General features: G+C 37.1%; 1 protein-coding gene across 1 annotated transcript in view; it reads left to right on the top strand.

Annotated features, from left to right (window-relative positions):
• Positions 1-26623, top strand: part of lamc3 (laminin, gamma 3) — an 84092-nt gene that overhangs the window by 43564 nt on the left and 13905 nt on the right. The window contains exons 4-12 of the mRNA XM_039649989.2: positions 103-269; positions 1850-2038; positions 4472-4589; positions 5262-5360; positions 5735-5871; positions 6558-6674; positions 15415-15613; positions 16219-16322; positions 18401-18628. Coding sequence (XP_039505923.2) covers positions 103-269; positions 1850-2038; positions 4472-4589; positions 5262-5360; positions 5735-5871; positions 6558-6674; positions 15415-15613; positions 16219-16322; positions 18401-18628 — 1358 coding nt within the window. The remainder of the gene's footprint in view (positions 1-102; positions 270-1849; positions 2039-4471; positions 4590-5261; positions 5361-5734; positions 5872-6557; positions 6675-15414; positions 15614-16218; positions 16323-18400; positions 18629-26623) is intronic.

Genomic DNA, 26623 nt, shown 5'->3' with positions numbered 1-26623 from the left:
TCCTGAGCTTATTTTTCAGCAAAGTGAATTATTTTATGAGTGTCCACAGAAAACAATGAGCCTTGAAAGAATGCTAATAATACGTTCTCAACTGTCTTTCAGATGCAAGTGTAATGGCCATGCCAGTCACTGCATGACCAATGAGGAGGGTAGTTTGGTGTGTGCTTGTGAGCACAACACTGCAGGGGTCGACTGTCAGCACTGCGCTCCCTTCTACCAAGAACGGCCATGGGCACGGGCCACCGCTGATTCAGCCAACCAGTGTGTGAGTGAGTACGGCCTGATTCTTTGTCTATTGAAAATACTACACTTAGATGTTATGTATATATATATATATATATATATATATATATATATACTAACCTAAAGGAAGTAACGTAAGAGAACCTTTCTTTGTGCTTTTGTCACTTGAAAAAATTTAAAGAGAGTTAACAAATCACATGTTCTTGATTTTATTGCATTTTACAAAATGTCCTTTTCTGTCCTTTTCCTTGTAGATGCTCACACCATTCAGTAATTCAATCAAACAATGCATCGGTTAGCCTTTTAGCACAGTAACTAAGAAAGTTTCATTTGTGTAACGCGTTATATGTTTGTGTGCTGCAGCTGTCATGCGTCTCTGGTAAATACTTTAGGGGGATGCTGTAATTGGCAATTCTGACAAACCCATAAGCCGAAAAAAGCCATGTTAATTATTTTCATTCTGTATTCCACTAAGCTCCACGTTCCTTTAATTAACTTTCAGTGGTCAACAGATGGGTTTCTGTTGGTAATTGTTGTCCCTTCCCATCAAAGTGGATTTAATTTAATTTAATTTAGTTTTTGGTTTCAAAAGAAGTACTATCTGTTGGTGAGGAGGTGGAATCAACTGAAGATGCATTCCATGCATGGTTGCTTTGCAAAGTTCTTCATCACAGACTGTGCCAAGTTTAGCATTTGCATGGCAGACCCGCAGAGCTGCCACCATATGCCTCTCTCGTAATGCTTCAAACAGATACGTTAATTGACTAAGGACGTCTTTTTTACCCTCTAGTCTGAAAGTGGAAAGAGACCATGAGACAAAAGATGAAAACCTAGCTTGTCAGCATAAAAAAGCTTGTTTGTTCTCAGTCATTTTTGATGGTTTGTTACCACAGCTTGCTTTTATATCTGTAATATAAATGGTTTGTTAAATTTTAATATTCTTCCTTGCATGGCTGCATCCATAAAAAAAGAGAAATTAGGCCAACCTAGAAATATTTATTCATCACATCCACACATATCTTATGCATATTTACCAAAATATTTATATACATGTTGCAACTACATGAAACTCACCATGTAGTTGCCTGAAATATGATTTTTTTTTTCTTGAGTTTGTTCCTAGTTCTTTTGTTGAACTAAGAAAGTATTTTAATGTCAAAAAATAAAATTGTACATTTCCTTTAATAAATATTTCTCCCTATCTGTTGTATGTCTCTTCTAGTATAATGGTGTGTAATCCTTCAATGGCAGCTCAAGAAACTGTGTCCCCTTAGAGAGTGATAATGTGATGGTTATTGCAGAGTCAATAGACTGACGAAACTGTAATAAAACGAGTAATGTCCCACAATGCCCCCTTTGGTGGCGGCTGCATAAAAAGCTGACTTGTGCGTTCTGGTTGGGTGATGTGTTGAGAAGAAGGGGCCTGTGGCAAGGGAGCTTATTAGGTTGTGTGTGTGTGTGTGTGTGTGTGTTCTAAGGCCTAATTAAACTGAACAAGCTGGTTTAAATGAATGTCCACTGCTATTTCTAATCAGTTTGATCTTTTTGTATCTTTTGTTTTGTTTCATCCATATCTTTTCCTCCACTTGTTTCTGTTACTTCTCAGAGTGTAACTGCAGTGGTCTTGCTGATGAATGCGTGTTCGATGCTGAGCAGTACCGCAGCACAGGAAGTGGGGGGCGCTGTGTTGGCTGCAGGGAAAACACAGCTGGCCCTCACTGTGAGCGATGTAGAGAGAACTTCTTTAGATCATTGCCGCAACAGCCCTGCCAAGACTGCAACTGTAATGCAATGGGTGAGTTGCTTGTACACGCACTTAGTAAAGCAATTATTGTGCATTAGTCACACTCATGCACTAGTATCTTATATTAACCCATGTAATCAGACTTAAATGCTCTCTATCTCATTCTCTCATCATGCAAATGTATATCGTGAGCTTAGAATTATAAGGTTCTATCTCCGTTTAGGGTAGTTCTGAGATATTGAGCATCAAAGTTTTTACATCCCAGCTGGCAAAACTGTTATGTAGTATAATCTTCTATTATAGCTCAACAAGACCATCACCCTACAGGTACTTTGTGAATAAAATATCAAAATCCTGGCACATTTGGAAATGGGATTTTTTAAGATGACCCCAATGGAGATAGAACCTTTTAAGTCTGAGAGCTCTGATTCTGTTTGGAATTATAAGGTTCTATCTCCACTTTTACCATTAAAACCCCACATTTAAAAGAATAATTGTTTATAACCATTGATAATATAATATAATAGTATAGTATCAAAGCCAAGCAAGCAAGTTTGTAAGAAAAAAAAATTTTTTCAAAGAACATGGACATGGAGTAATTACACAATACTACACCTCACTCCTCTGTACTGTAAAAAAACATTTAGGGAGCATCTTACATTAAGAACGTTTAATTTAGTAGATTAACACAAAATATTGTAACATCATGAAAATTATGTTTTCATCCCTTATTATTCTGTATGTCTGTTTTGTTATGTATGATGTACTTCATGTTATGTAATTTATGTTGTCATGACTCTTTCCGACCTTCTATCTTTACTTTCTAAATACTGCCTTCTTGTAGTATGCTTTGTCAACTGCAGGCATGTACTTGAACATGGATAAATATTAGACAGATTAGACAATGGGACCCACTGAGGCACTGTCCAGGACTCAACAGGATAAACAGTCACAGTTGCATTGCTTGGATATTGAATCTACTGGAGATAGAACCTTATAATCCCAACTTGGTTAATGTTTTGTGAGATGGAACCTTTATATTTTATTAATAACTACTAACAAAATATTTTTTTTTACAAAAATAACACCACACAGGCATTAATAAACACCTAATACCTGACAATTGCATTGCTTAGCACCTGTACAGTACTTCCTAAATTGAAGGGTGTTTTCGTATAAAATTATTTTCTCTGTAGTTGTCTTTATGCCACATTTTCTATCTGTGCCGTTGGTTTCCCAGATACTTTTCCAGTACCGCAAAACAAAGCAGTGTTTATACAAAACACAATCTTACTCACAATCTTGTCAGGCTACAGAGCTAAGAGGTGGGTTTTGATTGGTCCGTCCGTGTTCATTCAAGGTTTTGATTGGATATTGAATCTACTGGAGATAGAACCTTATAATCCCAACTCGGTTTATGTTTTGTGAGATGGAACCTTTTTATTTTATTAATAACTACTAACAAAATATTTTTTTTACAAAAATAACACCACACAGGCATTAATAAACACCTAATGGATCAGATTATGTCAAAAACTCAATTTCGACCAAAAGTGGAGATAGAACCTTATAATTCTAAGCTCACGATATTCTTCAGTATATACTGCAGGTGCATATATGTGCATATATATATATATATATATATATATATATATATATATATATATAGCCTACAGCTCTTAAGTAACTAGAGTGGAAAAAATAAGCCACACAAACACAAAGAAATTCAAACAGGGATTTTCTACAATAGGAGAACTAGCAATAGTTCTGTTTTTCCATCCAAAGTTGCGCAAAATTATTGTGATGGCATACTTTGACTCAGACATTTCAGAATGATCAAACCAACATTTGAGGTGCTGTGCAATGAAACCGGTCTGCTTGTTAGTCCAGTTATCCAGTCACATCCACAGTTGAGGCAAAGTCACGTGAGTTTTTGTTGCGCATGGAGGGACTTATTTGGTAAATGTACTTCAATCATAGTTCTATCCACCTCAAATGAGTGCATACGTTTTGGGTGCACATATTTAGAATTTATGTGCATCTTGGAATTTCAGTCCAACTTTTTTATGTGATATCCCAAAATGGTTAATGTGCAAGACTACAGGTGATAAATAAGGGGGAAATGTTTTATTTATTTAAACAACTTCAGATAGAATTTTAAATATGAATTTGCATTTAGATATTGCAATATTAATGATTTTAAATTCCCAGAATGCAAGGGGGAATAAATGCACTTTTAAAATTATTTGTCACTGTTTAATTACATGTTAATGGTGTTCGTCTTGTATCTGAAATATCTGATTTTGCTTCAGGTGGCAAAATGTGTGTATAAAATATGTTAAAATTCGCATTTATTAACCTTTATTGGAATAATTTGTAGACAAGGAAATCATTTTTAAATGCAACTGAAACCATCCATGTACTCATTAAAAAACCCAAAGGCTAATGTCTGTCAAAACCTGTCTTCTCTCTGTCTCTCTGCAGGCTCTGTGAGTTTGCAGTGTGATGCAGAGGGAGTGTGTGTGTGTCGGCCAGGTGTGTCTGGTATAAAGTGTGACATTTGCAAGCCTGGCTTCCATTCTCTCGGCCCTGATGGATGCAGGTAATGAGAGCGAGAGTATCTCTACCAAGAATTTGTCAAATGAGGAAAAACATTTGATTCTTGGATGCAGAAATCTGCAAACATGTTTTACTAGTAGCTAAATTGGAAAGAAAGAAAGAAAGAAAGAAAGAAAGAAAGAAAGAAAGAAAGAAAGAAAGAAAGAAAGAAAGAAAGAAAGAAAGAAAGAAAGAAAGAAAGAAAGAAAGAAAAATTATATCCACCTGATGAGATTTGCACATTGCATATGCACACTCAATGATGCAAATAATAGTTTAATGCAAATAAAAATAAAAAAAACAGCAGAAACGCAAACGTCAAAAAAAATTGTACACCCCACTGCACTTTCACATGGCCCGTTTGTGTCAGTGTTTTGGGGTAAAAATTTGTTGGTTCATTGGAGCGAAAAGTGAAAGAAAAGAGAGAAAGAGAGGTGAGAGGTTAGTAGGAGAATTATGATTAACGGCAAGCCAGGTAAAACTGTGGTTTTAGGCCATGTAACAGATCATGAATATGTTTTCTACACATATATATATATATATATATATATATATATATAATGTACACCCGACAGAGCAGTTCACCCCAGGCAACTGAGCCGCGCACTACAGGCACATCAGTGGTGGCTCATTCATCTGTTTATATCTGTGTTTGTGCATGTGTTCAATCAAACAGGGTGTGCAAGTGTGATGACAGGGGCAGTGAAGGAGTATGTTCAGCTGAAGATGGGCACTGCTATTGCAAGAATAATGTTGAGGGCCAGTCCTGCAACAGGTGACCTTCTATTCCTCACTCTGTCTTAAAATTACATGTCTTTTCTCTTTGTTTCTCATCTGCAACCTTTTGCATGCATTTCACCATTGTTATATGTGCAATTAGAGCAAGAGACATTATTATTATATTTAGCACAGAGTAGATCAGTGATAGATCAATTTGTGGCCTCCTACTATGTCCAAATCATACACACACCTCCAGTTGCCATAAATCAGTGGAGAAATGCTCATATCTTCTCTCCTCTGCGCATAACTCAATAAATAAGCACCACATTTTCCAAAACTTTACATAAATTATTTTTATAAATTTGAGGAAAACTGAACTAGTATCTAACAGTGCTTTATTTCTGCTTTGTGTATTTGTGTGTATTATAGGTGTAAACCAGGCTCCTTCAACCTCCAGCTGGATAACCCAGATGGCTGTAAGAAATGTTTTTGTTTTGGACACTCCCTCGCCTGTTCATCCTCCAATCAGTACATGGCTATGAATATTACTTCAGACTTCCTAGAAGGTAATTTATCAATTACACTTTTTTTTTTTTTTACATAGTGCATATCAGTGTTCACAATTCTCGCTTCTCCCTGCAATCATACACAGACATTTCACCCTTTTTGTAAAATATATTTAAAAAATAACTACAAATACCTTTTATGTGATTTTAATCATAACTAACATGTTTTAAATGTCCTTAAGTGAATATATAGTAGGGTCCAAGCTTAGACCATGCTGAAAATGTATTTAAAATCCCATTTCAACAAAGGTTTGGAATTTTCAACATTTTAAATCAAAGATACAACTGTGATGTCCGATTGATTACAACCATTTAAGATTTCACACATATTTCATATAATTCAAATTGAGTTATGAAGTTTTTAATATTAATTTGTGATATTAATCTTGCAAATTTGGACAGTCGATCAGATGGTCTTCCTTCCATTGAAACACAAGACACTCTTTGGATCATCTAAAATCGTTTAGGAGAACATGACCATCAGGCTTTACAGTTCACACAGCTCAAGTTCTGCTGCCATTAAAGCAAACGAGAGACAAATCAACTTACACATTCTGAAATGTATATATTTTCTTTTACAATTTGTTATGCTGATCGTTCAACATTTTTGTATTAAATAAAAGAATGGGAAATGGAAGTATTTTCACCAGGAATCTCAGACATTGTTGTGTGTGCTCTGTGTTCAGATCCAGATGGCTGGAAGGGTGTGTTCTCAGAAGGGCACGAACAATCCCTCATCTGGAAGGAGGGGGAAGTCTATCTATTGCCCTACAGAGAGGAGAATGGCTTTTACAAAGCACCTGGTAGGACAGCAACTAGGCTATACACTTTACCTGTAGAACAAGTGTTGCTTAATGGCCTGCCTTGAAACTACTCTAGGCTAAATCAGTTCACCCTGTTGTGAAAGTTTTTAATGTTGTTTATGTCTGTGTGGTGGTGTTTTTAATATGCTTTAAGAAAAACCATGTCAACAGCATTGCGGAGTATTTTCTCTTTAAAAATACAGTGATCTGTAGACAATCTTAAAAATGCACTTTGAAACTGCTGGTGTTTCTTACATCACAAACTGCCTTGTACCTGAGTAAACATGGTTTGTGTCAGCCCATTCTCACCCCCAAGGCGTCACTTAACTGACGCCTTGGGAAGCATTTGGACATGCTTCAATATCTGACGCTTTAGGCGCCCTTTAGCGTCAGTTAGATGACGCCCTAGGATCGCGTGTACCCTACCCCCACCCCACACCTAAACCTAACCGCGTCCTCTAACTGACGCTTTCCTTTAGCGTCAGTTAGATGACGCCGTAGGATCGCAGAAAGCAGATCCGTGAAAGCAGAAATATAGTTTAGTTTGACTTTGTTTGGTAGTGTTATAAGCTTTCTTTATTTTGCAAAAGTAAACAAATGATAAACAGTGGACTAGAATTAGCATGCTTGGCCATACATAGTATTTCATAGAGTATCCTCTGAAAATATACCAGCTGTACAGGCCAGTCCAGAGGCAAGATGTAGTCCAGTTCCCCTGTGTAATTGACAGGCTGAGGGATTTTACTCTTGTCTACACAGCAATGTACTGCCATGGGAGACACTTAGCCAGACCAACTTGGCCACTCACTCTGGGAAAAATCCTGTTAACTTCACGTCTTCGTGTCTCACACATTTTCTCATTGGCTGCATATAGAGAAATACACACTAACACAATATATTGGGTCTTAATACCCTTAAAATACATGAATGTGTCTTTTTTGTGATGCATTGTGATTTAATAGTAAGGTTTCTTATGTATTCATATATGCTCTAATGTGCATGTTCAGTGCACATCCATCTATGTTTTCCTACCAATGACTGGCTCCAGAGATGCAGCACTGCCCTTTTTGCTACTCTTTGGAGCACTTGGTGCCGTTTCTCTTATCGCTGCAGCGCAGGGCTTGTTTGTGCCGTTCTGGCCACTTGGCTAAAATGCGCCGAGATCTATTGCTCCCTTGAAGCTTTTAACGATCTCATTTGATTTCCTTCCCTCCCTGTTTCCCCGTTGACTCGCATCTCCTCATCCACGTGCATTTAGAGTACAGCCACCCTGACAACTCCAACAGCACCCAAGGACTTTTTAGATTATCCTTTTTAAAAACTTCACTCTCTGATTTGCGTTGTGCGCTAAATTTTGATCTTTAATGCTTTTCACACATCACCAGTCTCACCAGAAAGGAAATTTCTATGTGAAGGGGGAATGTTTACCTGATTAAGTCTGTATTGTGTATTGAAAGGAGTTAAATAGATACTAAGAGTGTGTGTGTTTGTGTGCGAATAATTCTTCACTTGAATAGCTCATCTAGCTGGGCGTAGCTTTGGGCTTTTGACACCACTGAAGCTGCCATGTCAACAGAGGGTTGACATGATACCATAGCCAAGTGCCAAGCCAAGAGTTTAGCTGGCTGACTGAGCCAGACTGTGTGTGTGTTTGTTGTGTGATCTCCCCAGAGGTACATCTGCTCCATGGTGAGAGGACAGAGTGGAACATTTATCATAGCTTTGAGGAGAAAACAACTTGTCACATACACACACATACACACACACACACACACACACACACACCTCCCAAAAGCTGGTTGCAAGCTGTCTCAGAGTCACAAACACAGATGGAGAGAAACGGAGGTCGCCGAGAGATTAGAGTTTGAGATGGATGGGGGTTGGAGGGAGATCTAAACGTCCCCGTCCTCTGAGAGTCGCGTCCAGGTACCACATTATGTCCATGAGCAACTTGGCCAGTGCACCCTGACAGCCAACCATATGCCTGGAATAAATCTCTCCGGCAATCATGGCTCCTGGCGAGACGTATCAGATGTGATCAACTGAGACAAGTGGCACAAATTATTCTCAATCCTTTAATCACTGAGATTGATGTTTAAAGCTGGGTTTAATCATAATGTCTCACCTAACTTCTCCCGTATGTAAGACTGTGCTGATTGTAAAGTGTAGAACTGCAGCAATAAGGCCAATTACATTCATGAACAGACACCACTATTAAAATGCCTGATATATGCCGCATTGATGATGCTACATGGTTTTTTAGTACAGTGGGTGGTGTGGATGACACTGGGAAAAAGTGCAAGCACACCTCACTGTGGTTGCAATGAGAAGCTCAGAGGTAAATACTGAATAAATACCTGATATATAATCCTGTCCCCCTTCACTGACTGGTCGTTGCTTTAGGTTCACCCAAAAACGAAAATTCTGTCATTGTTTACTCATCGTTTCAAACCTGCATGACTGAATTTCTTCAATCAGTGGAACGGGAAAAAAAAGATATTTTGTAGAAGGGTGGTAACCAAACAAGTTTTGGTGACCTCCATTGTATGCCCCACCCCCCAAAAAACAACAACATGAGGGTGAGTTAATAATGACAGAATATATATTTTTGGGAGAACTGTCCGTTTAATAAAGCTTTCGGACAGACAAATCAAGACTTAGTATATGCAGATGTTAAAGTCCCCGTGAAATCAAAATTGAACCTATTTACTTTGTTAGCACATATTACTACTCTTGTGGTGAACAATTAATCCGTGCAAGTAAAAATATATTAAAAAAATGTTTTACCTTGGTAATCTTTAATCAAAATCTGAAAAGTTACTTCCGGTCTGGAACGATTTCTTTTTCTGATGACGTAGGTTTCACAGTTTGGGTGGGGAAACGCTTAACCACTCCCCTCAAACCGTTAGTTTACTATGAGCGAGAAATGGAGAGGAGAAGCGCTAGAGTAAAACCCTGCCCTCTGTTCAATATTCCGTTTCACTTGGAAATACGTCACAGCACTGGAGAAAAATCGTTTGCAACTTCCGGTTCACGGGGACTTTAATACAGAAACCTGTTTATCATTTTATTTCTCCTCTCAGTCACAATCAGACATAAATGTACATATACAAATACAATTGACCTATGGCTAAGCCACGCCCCTATCCACGCACTAGGACAAACAGTCAACGTTTGGAGACAGGTGCTATGGCAGCTGTCACAGTAGGCATTTCACAGGAGGCAATCAGTGATTTTTGGAGACAGAAATATTATCTCGAAGTCACCTAAAGGGCCTTAACTATGCATTGGAGGGTTATATTAATAATTCTATTGTTGAGAAGGTCGATGAAAAGCTTCAGCTCCAGATACTTGCCATCACCGTTTGGTGCTACAGTATTTACACGAATCATTCAGCATAACATTGTTAACATTTGTCTTGGTTATTTACAGATACGTTAATGAAGCTAAGTGACATGATGTACAACGCAACTAAAACTAACGTTAATATTTTCTAATGTTAGGCTAACTCTAGCCAAACGTACGTTAGAGATTCTAAAGATAACTTTCAAATATGTTGTTGACTTAACTTAGAAAAGATGTAGACTTGTTTACTGTAATTTATCCACATTTAGTTGGTGTTGTGGTCTGCCACTTAACTTAATCGCATAACTTAATCCTGAGCAGACACTTATCTCGGTTGAGATCTGGTTTGGGAAAGCATAAAAAATACACACCATTGCCCAGCCTCTCGGGAACCTAGTGTCGTTATTGCATGTACCCCATGCACACAGTTTGACCAAGAAAAAAAAACAACAAAAAAACAAATGAATTGAATGAAGTGTGTTGAGTTAGCTGTGCACTGTGATTAGCTCATCGCTTTTGAGGGCGTGGCTTAGCCATAGGTCAATTGGACATGACTTAAGCCCTTGAAGTCGCCATAAAATAAAATATGTTAGCCTTACTGTTATCCATAAGTTAGCGTGCTCCAAAACAATGACAACATTCATATTTATTCGTCGTGGTGACGATTCCATTTTATCAAATCTGATCTTGATGAGATAGGAGTTAAACAGCAAGTGCTGGAAGCTACAAGGGATATTCTATTCTTATGTACCGCTTGACTTCTTATTTACAGCTTTAATTTTCTACCAGATACAGATCGTCAAGTGTCTCTGGAGAGTCTGTGTTGGGTGTTGGAAGAAAAACACCCGCTGTAGATATTTTATTTTATTTTATTTTTTCGCCTCAGCATCACTATGGGTGCTGGAATTTGTGAATAAGCTCTCACAGGGAAGGTTTCAGCATGCTGTCAGGCCTGAAAACAACAGGAATCCAACAGTTACAGAACATTTTAGCCTCCTTTTGTTGAAGTTGACTCATACTTGTCTCTGCATGTGGAACAGCAGGTGGGCAGAGAAGAAAACACACTCCCGCTAAGTATCTAACAAGCTTTCAGGTTGCCGGGGCTTAGAATGTTTTGCAGCTCTTTGTTTCAGGTGAAGCATGTGGCGCTGTGCATGTATTTCAGGGATCAGTTCGATGGTGAAGAGATGATGGGAACAAGAAACTTATAAGGGTGCTAGCCAGTTAATGATCCAATGAGAGATTTTAACCCACAGAGTGTTCAATGCTTTAGATAAAAGGGAAAAACTCTAATTTTGCTATGATTTGTTTGTGGACTTGGAACAGTGTACCAAGAATTTGAGCCACCACATATTCCATGACTTTCTACATATTGAATCACATATTTTTTTTTTTTTTTTTATAGATCATGACCTAATGTTTAGGTTATCAAATGAGCTCATAAATGTGTAACTAATGAGTAAGGGGCCATTCAAATGAATGCATTTTTGAGTTAAAAAAAATGATGGGAAGTGGAATGAAAAAAAAACCTCAAGTTTGAACTTGCCAGAGACTGCAAAAGACACAAGAGGCAAGTGCAGTGGTCAAGCACATCTGTCTAGCTCATGTTTACATTGAAAAACCTTGGAGAAGTGGTGCTGTGGAAGGCAAAAACGAGTTCTGTGAACTGCCCTTAATTTAGAACTTTTGAGAGACAAAGAAAAAGAAGGGTTGACATCATTGAACCGCTATAGTAGCACAACAACTATCCTGAAGCAGAGCATCTAATCACCGCCAGCAGGTGTAGGCATTTATCTCAAATCCACAATACAATAAAACAATTTTACTGTAACCACTGGCTATTCTATGTCTGGACATATTTTGTTACTGTCTGTCTTTTCCTTAGCTCACCCTCTCCATCTTATTCTATCACACTTTTCACAGGTATTACTTTCATATTATGTTTTCAGTGTAACTCATCTTTGAAAAATGTTCTGAAGCCAGCATTACCTTCTATGGGGAGTTAAATCGACCTAACCCCTACATACACAGTGGCCCAAGGACGAATATACGGTCCACATCCCCCCCCCCCCCCCCCTTAATATCATATTTCAAGGCTTCTTGTTCACGTATATTTAGAACAGGATGGCCTAACTCATGCAATACTCATGTTTTAATGTTTTAAGTCATACAAATTAGTTAGCAATGCACTGATTTTTTTTTCAAGTAACATGAAAAGTAACCTTGAAAAACACTACACAGTATCTGTACATAAACATACTACAAGAACACCAGCCCTGTGCTTTAGAAGTTAGAAATGAGATTCAATAACACATACTGATATTGTAAATACTGCTGCACCAAAAGCAGTGTAATAGAGCTAATGGCAAGCTTCACTGCGGCTTCTATTTAACCCTTAAAGGCAAAATTGTTTCACCAATCATTATACAGTATTTGGGTCTTTAGCGACCCGGATCTATATGGGCCATTCTGCAGAATTGGTTCAAAGTTAGAGTCGGAAACGTCTTAAAAAAAAGGTGTCTCTTTCCACACATTTTGTACGTATGCAAATTGTATAATATCCAAGGTACACACTTCTAGTAATTTTGCAGTTAATTATCATATTGTATTTTCAGAAAGTTTTGGAATATTTTTCCTCTCCCCAAATTTGTCACTACCGAAACACAATAATAAATAATTTACTGTTATAAATAACTTGTTATAATTGATTATGAATATTTGGATCAGTTAATCGGGTTAACTTGATGTAGCTACATTAACATTACAACCTATTACTTGGTTCATCCTGTGAACACTCAATTTTGGTTATTAATTGATTAATAGAAATGTACATTCCTGGGGCATGGGAAATGTCTTTCTTACTAAGTACTACTAAGAGCAAGTAGTCAAGATCTATGATTTGTGACTCCAGATATGACACGTACAACTTTACGTGTGATATGAACAAGACTTTATTAACTAGACTAAACATTTAAACAACTCTAACATACACATACATGCATACAGTTTACCAAGGGAAAGAGAGCTTAAGCAGAATACAGGAAAGCAAGAAGTTATAACATTGTTTAAAGTTCAGCAGATCAACAGCCTGAGCAAACCTTCAGTAAATGGTTTAACAATTATATCAATATCAATAACAATTAAAATTTTAACAATATTTTAAGTGTAATTTATAAGATTTTTTTGTATTTGGAACAATTTAAGATACTTTTGAGCCTTGTTCAAAGATAACCAGCACATGGTTCTGGATAGTTGTACACACACAAAAACTAAATTTTATCGAATAACACTCAAAAAAAACATGATGTCACCACCGAAACTTGACTACATGTTTCGGTATTGACTGTTTCGGTAGTAAAAATTTAAAATATTTTTTAGCCTAGTTCAAAGATGATAATCAGCACATGGTTACCTAGCACAGTTCTGAACAGTTCTACACACATACAAAGTAAATTTTATGGAATTACACCCAACAAAGTTTGCTAAGTCACCCGTTTAGTCATATGTAGTACAACCTAGTGTGTAATCGCAACAGCTTTTCGTTAAATACGTCGCTGCGAGGCTGTATAGCTGATGCAAATAATTGCATGCCAATGTGCATTGGCTTGTTTTAGTTTCACTCATAGATTGGCCTCTCTAGCGATTTTACTCTTGATCAGTCATGGACTACGTCTCCATTAACATATGTCACGTTTGGTAGTGACCTCCCTTAAAGTTACACACAGATTTTCAGACTTGTGAACATTTCCCTCAAAATGATAGATTCACCAGATCCACCATCAAGTGACAGTGACACTAATATTTGTGTTCAGTACTTGCTCTGCAGTAAATCACTGAACCATTTCAAATTTTGTTCATGATACTTCCCATTCTTTTTGTTTTCTGCCTGCAATAACTATGAGTGAAACTTCACTTCATTATGTTTTAGACATTGTCACCTTGATGAATAAAGTTGAATTGAAGAGTTCAGATGCAAAAGCCTCTAAGTGCCATTTGAAATTTTCTTCTAAAATGATAATTTTTATAAAGCTTGTATATTTAAGTTCAGTAATTTCACTTACATGGCAATGAAGATTACTTATTAATTGTCATTTAAGTGAAATTACTGAACTTAAATATACAAGCTTAATAAAAATGGTAATTTTAGAAGAAAATTTCAAATGGCATTTAGAGGCTTTTGCATCTGAACTCTTCAATTGGACTTATTCAGTCATCAAAAAGCCAATTATTGTTGTGCAAAATATAGCTACTCTGTTATACACCTCGAGCCGTTAGTGACCCTATACAACTTTTACAAAATAAAAAAATGAATGGAAAAACAGGCATTATTTTTTGTTAAATAATTGTTTATATTTATAATTAATATCTTGAATAATACTAAGAAGGTTGATATCTAACTTTAAAAAATGATTAAGGGTGAAGGTAGTGAATGACGTCGCAGGTCACTATAGACCCGAGGTATGTATTTAAGGATTCAAATGTGCCAGCTACTTAACATCCAGTCTGGCTTTTTTTAGAATACAGACGTATTCCAGCCCGTTCTCATCCTTTAACGTCATATAGAACGCTTTATGACAAAATGGCGCTATACTACGCACATGGCACCCTTTATTGTTAATATAACACGCGAACCCAATACGTTATAAATCCTTTAGCGTGAATATGACACGCACACCCTACCCCACACCTAAACTTAGCCCTCACAGCGCTTGTTATATTAACGATAAAGGGTGCCATGTGCGTAGAATAGCGCCGTTTTGTCATATAGCGTTCTATATGACGTTAAAGGATGAGAATGCGTTGCGTATTCAATGGAGATGACTTTTGAGTTTCAAATGTTTAGGTTAATAAAAGCAGAAATTTCGTCATCTCTCCCTCTCTCTCTCTGTGTTTGTTTATATACAGTATTATGTAGCAAAGCATGTGGTTCTTTGAAGTCTTATTAAAGCTCTTTAATGAGGCAGGAGGATATGAGTGGCAATTAAGATCATCCTCTTACACTCTCTTGCATATAGAGATGTACAGACACCATGAGATCAGTGAGATCCAACCTTCTTTTTTTTCTCTAAACCAGAAGAACAACCCACTTCCTTATGTGAACAGACTTTTTTTTTCCTCCTATTATATTTTTTACAGTTGCCATCCGTCACGGTGTTTATCTTTGGTAATCGGGTTGTTTCAGCTCAGTAGCTGGTGTAATATGCTGGTAATCTGTAGGTTGTGAGTTTGTGTTCCAGAAAATTCTGTGCTGCCCTTGAGCAAACCACTTAACGCAATTCACAGCACAGCTGTTGCTACCCGATAACTTACACTCATGTTTGCTTAATCATACAATGGTCATATACAAATTGGAATATTCATTGGCACTTTTAAATGTTTTCTCTTTATATTTCAGATAAATATCTGGGGAACATTTTGTTAAGTTACGGACGGACCCTTAGCGTGACATTTACAGCTGAGCTGGAGGAACTCTTGCCCAGAAGTGTGACCGTGATGATGGAAGGCTCTGGAATATTGGTTTCTGCTGATTTGAACTCTAAACAGGATCCTTATTCTCCACTGGAGAAGACACCCACCAACACCTTCACTCTCAGGTGTGTGTGAGTGTGTGTGTGTAACCAAATGTCCCCACAAGTATAGTAAAACCTGAAATCACATTGTGGGGACCAGCTAGCAGTTCCCATGAGGAAAACAGCATATAAATCATACTAAGTAATGTTTTCAAGTTTTAGCTGTAAATTTAAGCACAAAATGAAGAAACAATGTATTTATCATTTATTTATCGCAAAACTGCACTACATGTTTAGATATATAATACATAGAAATATGTTGTTGTTCTAATGGAAGTGTAAGCACCTTCACTGCTAAAAACTAGATATTACAGAAATAGTACACCGTTTTCCTTGGAAGGCTAACCTTTTATAGCAGCTTTTTCCTTTGCATTTATTGTTTTGACAAGTACTGTCCTACCAGAGTGACAAGAAAATGGATAAAAATGTTCCCATGATTCATTCATTCATACAGAGACATTCCTAATTGCATTGACTTTGACAAGATCTAGTGTGCCTTAATGAAGAGCCTCGTTTTTTACGGAAAAATAAAAAGTCTAAGGGGCAATGTTTTCTCTTGAAAAACACTAGTTATCGTAGCAGACATGGTCACGTTTCTAACTATTATGTTTCTGCTTTCTGTTTTCCAGGTTAACAGAGAAGGACGTGATTCCATCTATAGCCTCATTTGAGTTTCTCCGAATGCTTTACAATCTAACTGCTCTATACATCAGCAACGCAGGGGGCCAAAACTGTAAGTCAATGTTTATATATGTGTGCACATTTATGCAAATATGTAAGAAAAAGACTGGCATTGAATGCAATCAATTGCTGACCAAAAGAAATTGATTTAAAACAGCGAAAGGAAGTATAATATTGGTAGTATGGATTGTACTGTATTCAACGATTGATTCAAAGTCTAGAGGAGCTTTTAACTTTGGCCATGGCCCTACCAATTCTTTCCTGGCCTGTGATGGTTTAGTGATGGCATTCATTGTGACATGATTTCTGTGCTGTTTAGAATGAATTGAATTAAGGGCTTCATTGAGAGATGTGCAGTGATGTGCTTAATCAACGTGCCAAGTAGAAAGCATCACTAGTGGAAATCGCATATTGTAAGTGTCAATCACCATATGTTGTTTTGAACAGATCAAAAGATTCACATAGAAAAAATAATGTAATGATGGGTTTGCTTTTCATTCTGGAAAATTTACAACAGTAGCTAATGAAAAGCAATGTCATGGGTGTATTGCACTAACATTGCTCCTGTGTAATGATTGTGATGATGATTCATTAAATATAGTTCTAAACGAATGAATGAATGAAATAATTTGTAGATAATGTAAAATAATTCTAAATATCAATAGTGCCTACATTTTTAACTTATATAGATTTAATAAACAAATAAATATAAAAATTTAAAACAGACAAAATAAAACTCCCATTTAAATAAGTTAAGTATAAGTAATGAGTTAAATAACATTTTGAAGTCCAATTTTTATAATAGAAGGCAGCAGACATCTTCTCTCAGCAAAACGGAGTAAATTATTATAAGAAAAACTACTATACTAAACTGCATAATATACCTGCCATGCTGCACTTACAAATACATTAAGAATGAATGCTGCAATATTTGAGTCTGAGACAAACAGTTGTATGATTCAGTTGTATGAAACAGTTTGTATGATTCTAAGGAGGAACATTGTGAATGTATTTTCTCTCACTCTCTGTCTCTCTCTTGTCTGATTTCTTCATCAAAAGAAGTAAATTACAGCTTACCAAGGAGCATAATTATTACTCTACCTCTAGCAGGTCCTCTTATTTATTCTTAGAAACTGAAATATGTGTATGTATTTGAACTGCTCTCCCTTTCTCCTACAATGTTTACACATGATAATTAGTTTGTCTGTATATGAACACGCAAATACAATTGCCATTATCTCTCAAAAGCACACATAAATATTGTTCTTCCTGGCCATGTCCTGATACGAAAGTTAAGATGATTGGAGTCTGAGACCCAGGAGAAGAAGAGAGTTCTTGATCTGTGTACAGCCTCCCTCTATCACTATTTATTAGGCGGTATGGATCCCTGAGAGAAACAAAGACCCACTCACCTTCACCATATTCCACCTCTCCCCACTCAGCCCTTATTGATTAATTCATTCCTTGTTCATTTATTCATACAGTGATCAAAGATTCTATCTGCTTGCACCCAGTGGTCCTGATGTCTGTCTGTGTGTAAGCAAAGGTGAGAGAGGCAGAGGGGAGCTTTAGCAGGAAGGCTATGCAAGCTACATCGTGAGGGCAATTACAAGTGGACGGGACACTGTGATTTCACATTCAGTGTAGCTTCATTGCGCAATGCTCTTCCTAAATCCATCAGTACGGCTAAAACCTTCTTTACCTTCTGAGGGGAAAAAAACACAACCCCACAACCCCAGTAAACTATGGTTATGTTTGTTTCTAGTTTGGTTATCTTCTAATCAGTTAATTAGTTGCATGTATATACTGTAAGCCCTCAGTTTCGGTCTGTTCTTTGTCAAGCTTTTGTTAACCTTACGGGTGTGGGGTGTGGAATGTGGTATGTTTCTCCTTGTTGATTCTCCAATTTATAGTTTGGACATCTCCTTCGTTGTGCGCTTTGAAACAGCCACAGCTTGTGACAGTTATATTGTTCATTTAATAGTATGAATTAAATATTTGTATTAATAATTAAAAATGTTATTAAAAATATATTTCTGACCCCAAACTTTTGAATGGTAGTGTGTGTATTTATTTGTTAGTAGGTTGTTCAAATATTGTAGGTAATGTATATGTTTTTCTTGTTTTCAGACACCTCTCAACTTTCCAGGGTAACCCTTGAATCTGCAGACCAGACAACCTACCAGCCTGATGCTGATGCTCCATGGGTGGAAGTGTGTAGTTGTCCCACAGGATTCACAGGGCAGTTCTGTGAACTCTGTGCTCCTGGATTCACCAGGGAGACTCCTAATGGTGGACCCTTCTCCCCATGTATACCTTGCAACTGCAATCAACATGGGACCTGCCATCCTGAGACAGGTTGGGAGTGTGTTTGTTTATTAGCATGCAGTCTGCACACAGCGTCCATGCATGATGTCTTTAAATGATACATACCGTTTCCCCACCATAACAATGTTCCTTGAATCCAAGTCAGTTGTGGCAGCCAAATGTTCCTCTTGGTATCGCCTCTGAGCAGATATGTTCTATGTAGATACCAGTAGCTCAGTTTACGACTTAAAACGGTCTCGGAAATCTGAAAATATTTTGTTGCAGAATGCTGAACACATTTACAATTTATTATTGATTCAATTTATACAAAATTGTGGGTATAACACTATAATTTAGGGTCCAATTCTTACTATATTAAAGGATTAGTTCACCCAAAAATGAAAATTATGTCATTAATGACTCACCGTCATTGACATAGTTTTCATTTTTGGGTGAACTAACCCTTTAATTTATTTAAAGTTTATTAGTACTTATGAAGCACATATTAATAACTTATTCTGCATGACCATATTCGGTAACGCTTCCTTTTACAGTACAGTACTTACAGTGTACTTACCTAGAAAGTACTGGCTAATATAAGGTAAGTACATGGAACAGGGGTAGGTTTAGGGGTAGTTTCAGGGTCAGTACTAGTTATTACCCAGTAATTGTAGTTACTAAAATAAGTACATAGTATTTACATGGGTAACTGGACTGTAAAATGAAGCGTTACCCCATATTCTACATCCCTTAATCCTAACTAATTTTTACCCATTTCTACCCATCTACTAACTATTAAAAAGCAGTAATTAGGATTTTTTCTTTTTAAAGAAACTGGCACTTATTCATCCAGAATGCTAATTTCCTATCATTTATCATGCAAGTGTCAGATGTGGCTTTTTCTTGTAGCTCTTCCTAAAGGCCAGCAGCATCTTCTTTTGACTGTGGCAGATAAAACTTGTGTTAGTGTGTGCTGTTCGTACCGGGGGTCTCTTTCTCAAATTACAAACTCTCATGCACACTTCTGTCACTGTGCTGGTTAGATGTTTGCTTTGTTCTTGTGTATGGAATAGCCTTCATCTCTCATAAAAACAATTTAATGAAGTGAGAAAAATGTGTTTGTGTTGGGACATTTATAAACCGAAATTTCATTTGAACATATACAGTGACTTACAAGAAATCAATGTGTATTTACTACTTTAACAAGTAAAAAAAAAAAAAAAACATGGTTCTACTGTTTCCACAGTTCATTAAGTAGAACAACCATTTTCAAATGTGCTAATAATAAGAGAAGATTCTTGAATACCAAATCAGCACATTAGAAGGATATTAAGGATTATATAACACAAGCATCTATCATACTTTGTATATAAAATCTATAACACACATCTTTTACTCACCAAGGGTGCTTTTAACTAATCAAAAGTACAGTAATAATTTAATATATTTAAAACTGTAATTTATTGCTGGGATGGCAAGCATAATTACTCCAGTCGTCAATGTCACATGATCAGAATGATCTAAATGCTGATTTGGTAAACATTTCTTAGTATCATCAATGTTGAAAAAATGTGCTGCCTTATATTTTAAAATATTTTTTATTCAAAAATTCAAATAAATTCAAAAGGAAAGGATTTATTTGAAATTGAAATCTTTTGTAACATTATAAATGCTTTTACTGTCACCGTTAAACAATTTAATGCAGCCTTGCTAAATAAAAGTATTAATTAATTCATTTCTTTCAAACAAACAAACAAAAAATTACTGACTCAAAACATTTGAACTGAAGTGGCTATAATTTTTAAATATCTAAAAAATAATCATTTTAAACTGTAAAGATGTGTTTTATTGCATTTTGATTAATTAAATAATTGATTAATTATTTTTGAATGGTTGTGTAATAGACGTACAAATACAGCTAATATCTCTTCTAGATTAAAAAAAAAAAACAGGTAATCCAGCTATCAAAAATATGATTTGCTCTTTTATCTTAAAGATAGAACTTCTGTTCCCTCAGCCACCATATAGACCGCTGCAATTTCTCCCATTCATTTAAATATACTGTCTGCTTATACTGTCTCTGACTATATAGGCTTCCAAACCTATTTTTATACCTCCTGCAAAATCACTCAAATGTTCCTCTCACAATCTTCTTCTTGTTCCTGTCATTTTCTGTATTGCTTCCCCTTGTTCCTTTCTCACTTTTTCATTCCTCCTCTTGTTCTTTCCATGACCCTATTAGCAGAATGGCAGGCTGTCTTTCTGTACAAGGTAGATAGAGTTCACGCTCGCTTCTCTTTCCTTTATTAGACCTGCGAGCCAGCCAGCAACTAATTAATTGTAATGTCGATTGCACAACAAAGAGTGTTTATTTGTGTCTGTCTCCTTTCAGCGATGACTCCTGGCATGGATTTGAACGTTTGTCCTCCCATCTTTCTTTCTCTCTCTCTCTCTCTCTGTCTCTCTACACTGATGAGTAATTTCACTCTCTTAATATGCGGCAAATTAAACCTCCATCGTTCTTATTATGAGCATAATGTGTGATTAGTTTGGTACAAGTCTTTAACAGTACAAATTAATGTCAGACATGACTTTATCTACCACTTGAGGTAGGCAAAGGTTGAAGCAGGCTGAGAGTTTGCCAGAAAAGGGGAGGGAATGGAAGGAAGAGGGAACTAGGGAATCAAAGCAAAAGATCGAACGAAAGTATGCACAGGAAATCTCCAACTCCCAGGATAAAAGGAGGAGCCTCACTCCTTTTATTTATTTATGAACCTGTTTAACTTCAAAGCAGATTTTGCCCAAGTCACAGCGGGTGCTGTTCATCGCCATTTAGCTGCTTAAATATTTTCCAGGTTCGTAAATAGAACTTGGCTTGCAAGGTCCCAGCTGAAAAGCAGCACGCTTATCATTAGCATATGCATACGTCACGCTTTACTTTTCTCTGCACCAAAAACTCAGTGTGTTTGAATTTTCCTATTCAGAAGCCTAATGTTGTTCGTCCGTCCTTTGAGCTTTGATTTGATCTCATTCCCGCCTCAGAAATGGTTTGTTCGCTGACAGGCCACGCCCCTTTGATTTATTATTTCCAAGTGAGAGGGTGTTTATCACGGTAATTCTAATTGGCTGTTAATTGGTTATTAGTCTTGTCACTTAGCACAGGTGTTGTTTGTTTGGTCAGAGAAAAGAAAGGAGGGAAGCTCGCCTCTTCGGGCTGAAACCAGTGGTGCTTTGTAATTGTGATATATTTAAAGTCTACCCGTTTGTGTCATTTCTATTTTCCTGCGAGCAATACAACAGATTGGAAAATGGTAATATTTGTGGCGGAAAAATGGAACTGTGGCACAGTCTTGTGCTGGAAGGCTAATGAAGTCAAGCATATGTCCTTCGGATGCACATATATTTTGCATGCGTGTGTGTTTTCTGGTCTCTTTCTTGAGTGCTTTTCCTGACCGTGTTAATTTAAGGGATCCCATCCATAAAATTAGGTGGAGAGGGCTTGTATGTGTCTTGGAAAAATGGGGGAAAGAACAGAGAGAGCAGCAGAAAAAGAGTGGCTTTCTGAGAATGAGGTTTTCATATAAATATGTATATTACCTGGAACAGTCACAGAGTGTGATAGCATTCATATCTCACCGTAGTCCATTGTGTCTTTTTAATTCTCTCTTGCTCTCACTTTCTTTCTCTCCACCTCCTTTGCGAAGTAGATGTGCATTTGTTTTGAGAACAATTAATTACTTTATACTGCATAAAACACCATATAAAAATAACAACCATCTATTTTTCCTAGCGAATGATGTTTGTCTGAAAATGTACTTAATTAAAACCAGCAAACAAAGACGAAAGTGCCTCAGACTAGATATATTCTTAGATCCACATGTTACAGTATATGATGTGGATGTCAAATGGGTTTTAATGTGTTTTATAATGGTTAGTAATACATTTAAAGTGCTGTGTTTTAAAATGGTAAATTTCTCTCTCTTCCTACTGTCATTGTTCCTGTGAAGCAGACCTTATAAAAGGAGGTGAAAAAATATAATGAAAGGTCAAGGGAAAATAACTTGAAGATGTTAGGTAGTGAGAAAAGACAACTGCGTTTGTCAGAGAAAATGTGCAGTCTATTTTTCTAAATAGTGAGCACATATCTATAAGTGAAAGATTGAATAGTTTTCAATTTGTTTAATGGAAAGTTCAGAAGAACCTCATTTGCTTGAAATATAATCATTTGTAACCTTATAAATGTCTTTAATGACACTTTTAGATCAATTTAATGTTTCCTTGCTGAATAAAATAATTAATTAAAATAGTTTTTTTTTTTTTTTTTAAATGTACTGACCCCAAATTTTTGAACGCTCTATATACTCCGAAAGATTGCTTAAGACAAAACAGTACATGGTAAAACAAAGCATACATGAAGACATACAAAACTCTTACATAAATATTTTTTTCTTAACTAAGCAATGTGGCTAACCATCCTAAATGAAAATGCTACAGTCTTATTAGCTCTATGAAGTATTGTAGAACAAACTTTAATACATATTCTAAAGAGCTCGACCGCATAATGACTGATGTAGTCCGACAGGTATACCGGGGGTCTAGAGCGCCCTTTTCCCAAAGGACAGCCGCACGGATGGGTTCTTTTCATGCCTCTGTTTTTGGAAAAAGAGGGACGCCTTTATTTTTACTCTCATTCTTTCACCCCTCTCAAAGAGTCAGGAAGGGCCCATGTGGAGGATCTGACATTTAGCCTCCCTGAAGAAGTGAATAATTCAGAAAGAAGAAAGGTACAAATGTCAGGTGCTGGGAATAAACTTGCCTGGAGAAATGCAAGATTTCAAATAAAGACATTGATATGATAATCCCAGCAGATCTCTGGCCATGGTAACACAGTCTCATCCCAAAAAGTCATATAACTGACGTTTTGGGACGTATTTTGACCATACGTCAATATCCGCCTTTTTAGGGCCCCCTTAAACGTCGGTAGATGGCGATCCCGGGCCGTCATACAACTGACGCTTTACCTTTAACGTCAGTTAGGTGACGGGTTAGGTTTAGGGTTAGGTTTAGGTATGGGGTAGATTTAGGATCCCATAACCTCATCTACCGACGTTTAAGGGGGCCCTAAAAAGGCGAATATTGACGTATGGTCAAAAGACGTCCCAAAACGTCAGTTATATGACGTCTTGGGATGAGACCGGGTTGGCCATGGATATCCTCCTGTTTTGCATACTGTAGCAGGCCTCTTTTGTGACAATTAATTGGACATAATGTAACATCAACTTGATTAATCTTGATTGATAAGCCAATGAAAATGGACTCTCTGTGAGAGAATGTTGAACTGATATCACAATCAGTCGTGAAGCAGTTTAACACAGTCTCATCCCAAATCGTCATATAACTGACGTTTTGGGACGTATTTTGACCATACGTCAATATCCGCCTTTTTAGGGCCCCCTTAAACGTCGGTAGATGGCGATCCCGGGCCGTCATACAACTGACGCTTTACCTTTAACGTCAGTTAGGTGACGGGTTAGGTTTAGGGTTAGGTTTAGGTATGGGGTAGAGTTAGGATCCCATAACCTCATCTACCGACGTTTAAGGGGGCCCTAAAAAGGCGAATATTGACGTATGGTCAAAAGACGTCCCAAAACGTCAGTTATATGACGATTTGGGATGAGACCGGGTTGAGCAGTTTAAGGGAATAAGGAGACTTTTGGTTCAAAATGCAAATTAATGCAATTTCCAAGCCAGAAGCTTTTGATCTCTGCACAGGGAAGTGGTTGTTTCTCTCTCTCTCTCGTGCTCTCTCTTTCTCTTTCTGTGTGTGTGTGTCCTGGTAAACCCTACAGTATGGGGACAAACTCTCCCCTCAAAGATGCCAATATTCCTAAGTCATTGTGGGGACATATTTTGGTCTGCCAGTCAATAGCTGCCACATCTGTCTCATATTACCATAAGGGCAACTTTAACATCCGCCGAGGCCGACAGACAGATGGTAGCAAGCATTTCTTTTACACTCAAACAGAATTAAACGTAACCTCTCTCACCTTCCCGTTCTCCCTCCTGTCTCTCTCTTCATACCTTTGTGGCCAGGTGTAACTGGCTCTTTGTGCTGAAAAACATCATGTGATTAATCATTTCAGCTGTATTGCACACATTCTCATCATAGTTGCAAAGCTGACAGGAATGTCATGTCATCTTCAAGCGCTCAGTTATGATTTGAATGAATCTGGCCAAAAATTTTCCATCAACCTGTTGCCTTTGGATTGCAACATGACTGGGGTGACAACACAACTGAAATGTGAATTTGGTCACACACACAAAACAAATCTTTAATGTCGTCTCAGTTAATGAGTTTGAATATATTGTTTGAAAATCTTACATTTAGTTCACTCAAAAAAAGAAAGATCATTTCTCATCCTCGCATTCTTTCTTCCATAAGACCATAAAAAAAACACACAATCTTTTCCATGCAATTACAATAAATGGATAAATATATAAATAGGAAAAAAATGATGCTAAATCACGTATGGTACTTATGGTCCATGTTGCGTACTGTAATCCAAGTCTTCTGACTTCACAAAAAGACCAAATTGTTTTTGTTTTGGTGCTTTTTGTCCCAGACATAGCATTGTAAAAAAAATTGTGTTGTTGCTGTGTGTCCACTGTTCTTTTAGTAAGACCGCGTTAATTTTGTTTTCTCCAGGTCAGACCGACACAAACACAGACACATATGCTTTCGCACACACACTGTGTTCCCAGACCTCCCAAAGACTGAAAATGAAATGCCTTCTAAATCTAATTCAGCAGAACAAATAAACAGAGGAAGAGGAACATGGCTGAACCCAGCTGCTTATAAAATCAGAAAAAAAGAAGAAGAAAAAAAAACAGAGACCCCTACCGTATTTCTTTAAAGACTTCAGACTTCCATTTGAACTAAGGTGCTTTTCATTGAAGTTATCACACACTGCTTCCCGTTATTGATCTCTCAGTCCATCTATCTGTTCTTCTCTGCCTCTTTTCTCTTTTTTTCTCTGTCTCTGATTTGGATCTATTAACGGCAGTCAAAATCTCTTATATCACAAGGATGGCACACATGGCTTATAAGGCAGTGTGTGTTCCAAGATGTGCGTGTTTGTTTGTGTGTGTGTGTGTGTGTGTGTGTCTATATATATATATATATATATATATATATATATAAAGAGCAACCTCTCAGCAATAAAACATTTTTTATAATGGAGTCTTGAAAGAGATTACAGCTTAGATATCTCCCATGTTTCTCATAGCCCTTTCTCATTTCTCTCTTTTCTTCCATAACTTTCTCAGGTCTCATTTGATGTTATTTCTCTCAAGGCATTTTAGAAGAAACATCTAAGACACTATTGATATTAAAATGAGAGATATATGAGAATCACAACTGTGTCTCATGAGCTTAGAAAAAGCAACTTCTGGACGGTAAAATATTCCTATAATGCAGTCTTGAAAGAGATTGCAGCAAGGCAATTTCAGATAATTTCTCAGGTCTCATTTGACTACTTTTATTTCTCCTAAGGAATTTTTGGAGAAACATCTGAAACACTCTTGATACTAAATAGAGATAAACTAAGTCTCTTGAGCTTAAAAAAAGCAACTGAGCAATAAATTTTTTTTTTTTCTCTGGGTTGTTTCTGTCTCAGCCCATTCTCAAGCATTTGACCATGCTTCAATATCTGACGCTTTAGGCGCCCTTTAGCGTCAGTTAGATGACGCCATAGGATCGCGTGTACCCTACCCCCACCCCATACCTAAACCTAACCGCGTCCTCTAACTGACGCTTTCCTTTAGCGTCAGTTAGATGACGCCGTACGATCGCGTCATGTAAGTGACGCTAAAGGGCGCCTAAAACGTCAAATATTGAAGCATGGTCAAAGGTGACGCCTTGGGGTGAGAATGTGTTGTCTGTCTTCTCTCATTGCTCTAAGACACCCAACTATCTCTCTCAGTGAAACCTTATTAAATCTATTAGTGTTGGTGGCATTTAGTGATTTTGAGGGACAGCAGGAGTCT

This window comes from Pimephales promelas, chromosome 4 (assembly GCF_988280905.1).
Source record: "Pimephales promelas chromosome 4, fPimPro1.hap1.1, whole genome shotgun sequence".
Lineage (NCBI taxonomy): Eukaryota > Metazoa > Chordata > Actinopteri > Cypriniformes > Leuciscidae > Pimephales > Pimephales promelas.
This window is presented reverse-complemented; position numbering and strand designations above follow the sequence as displayed.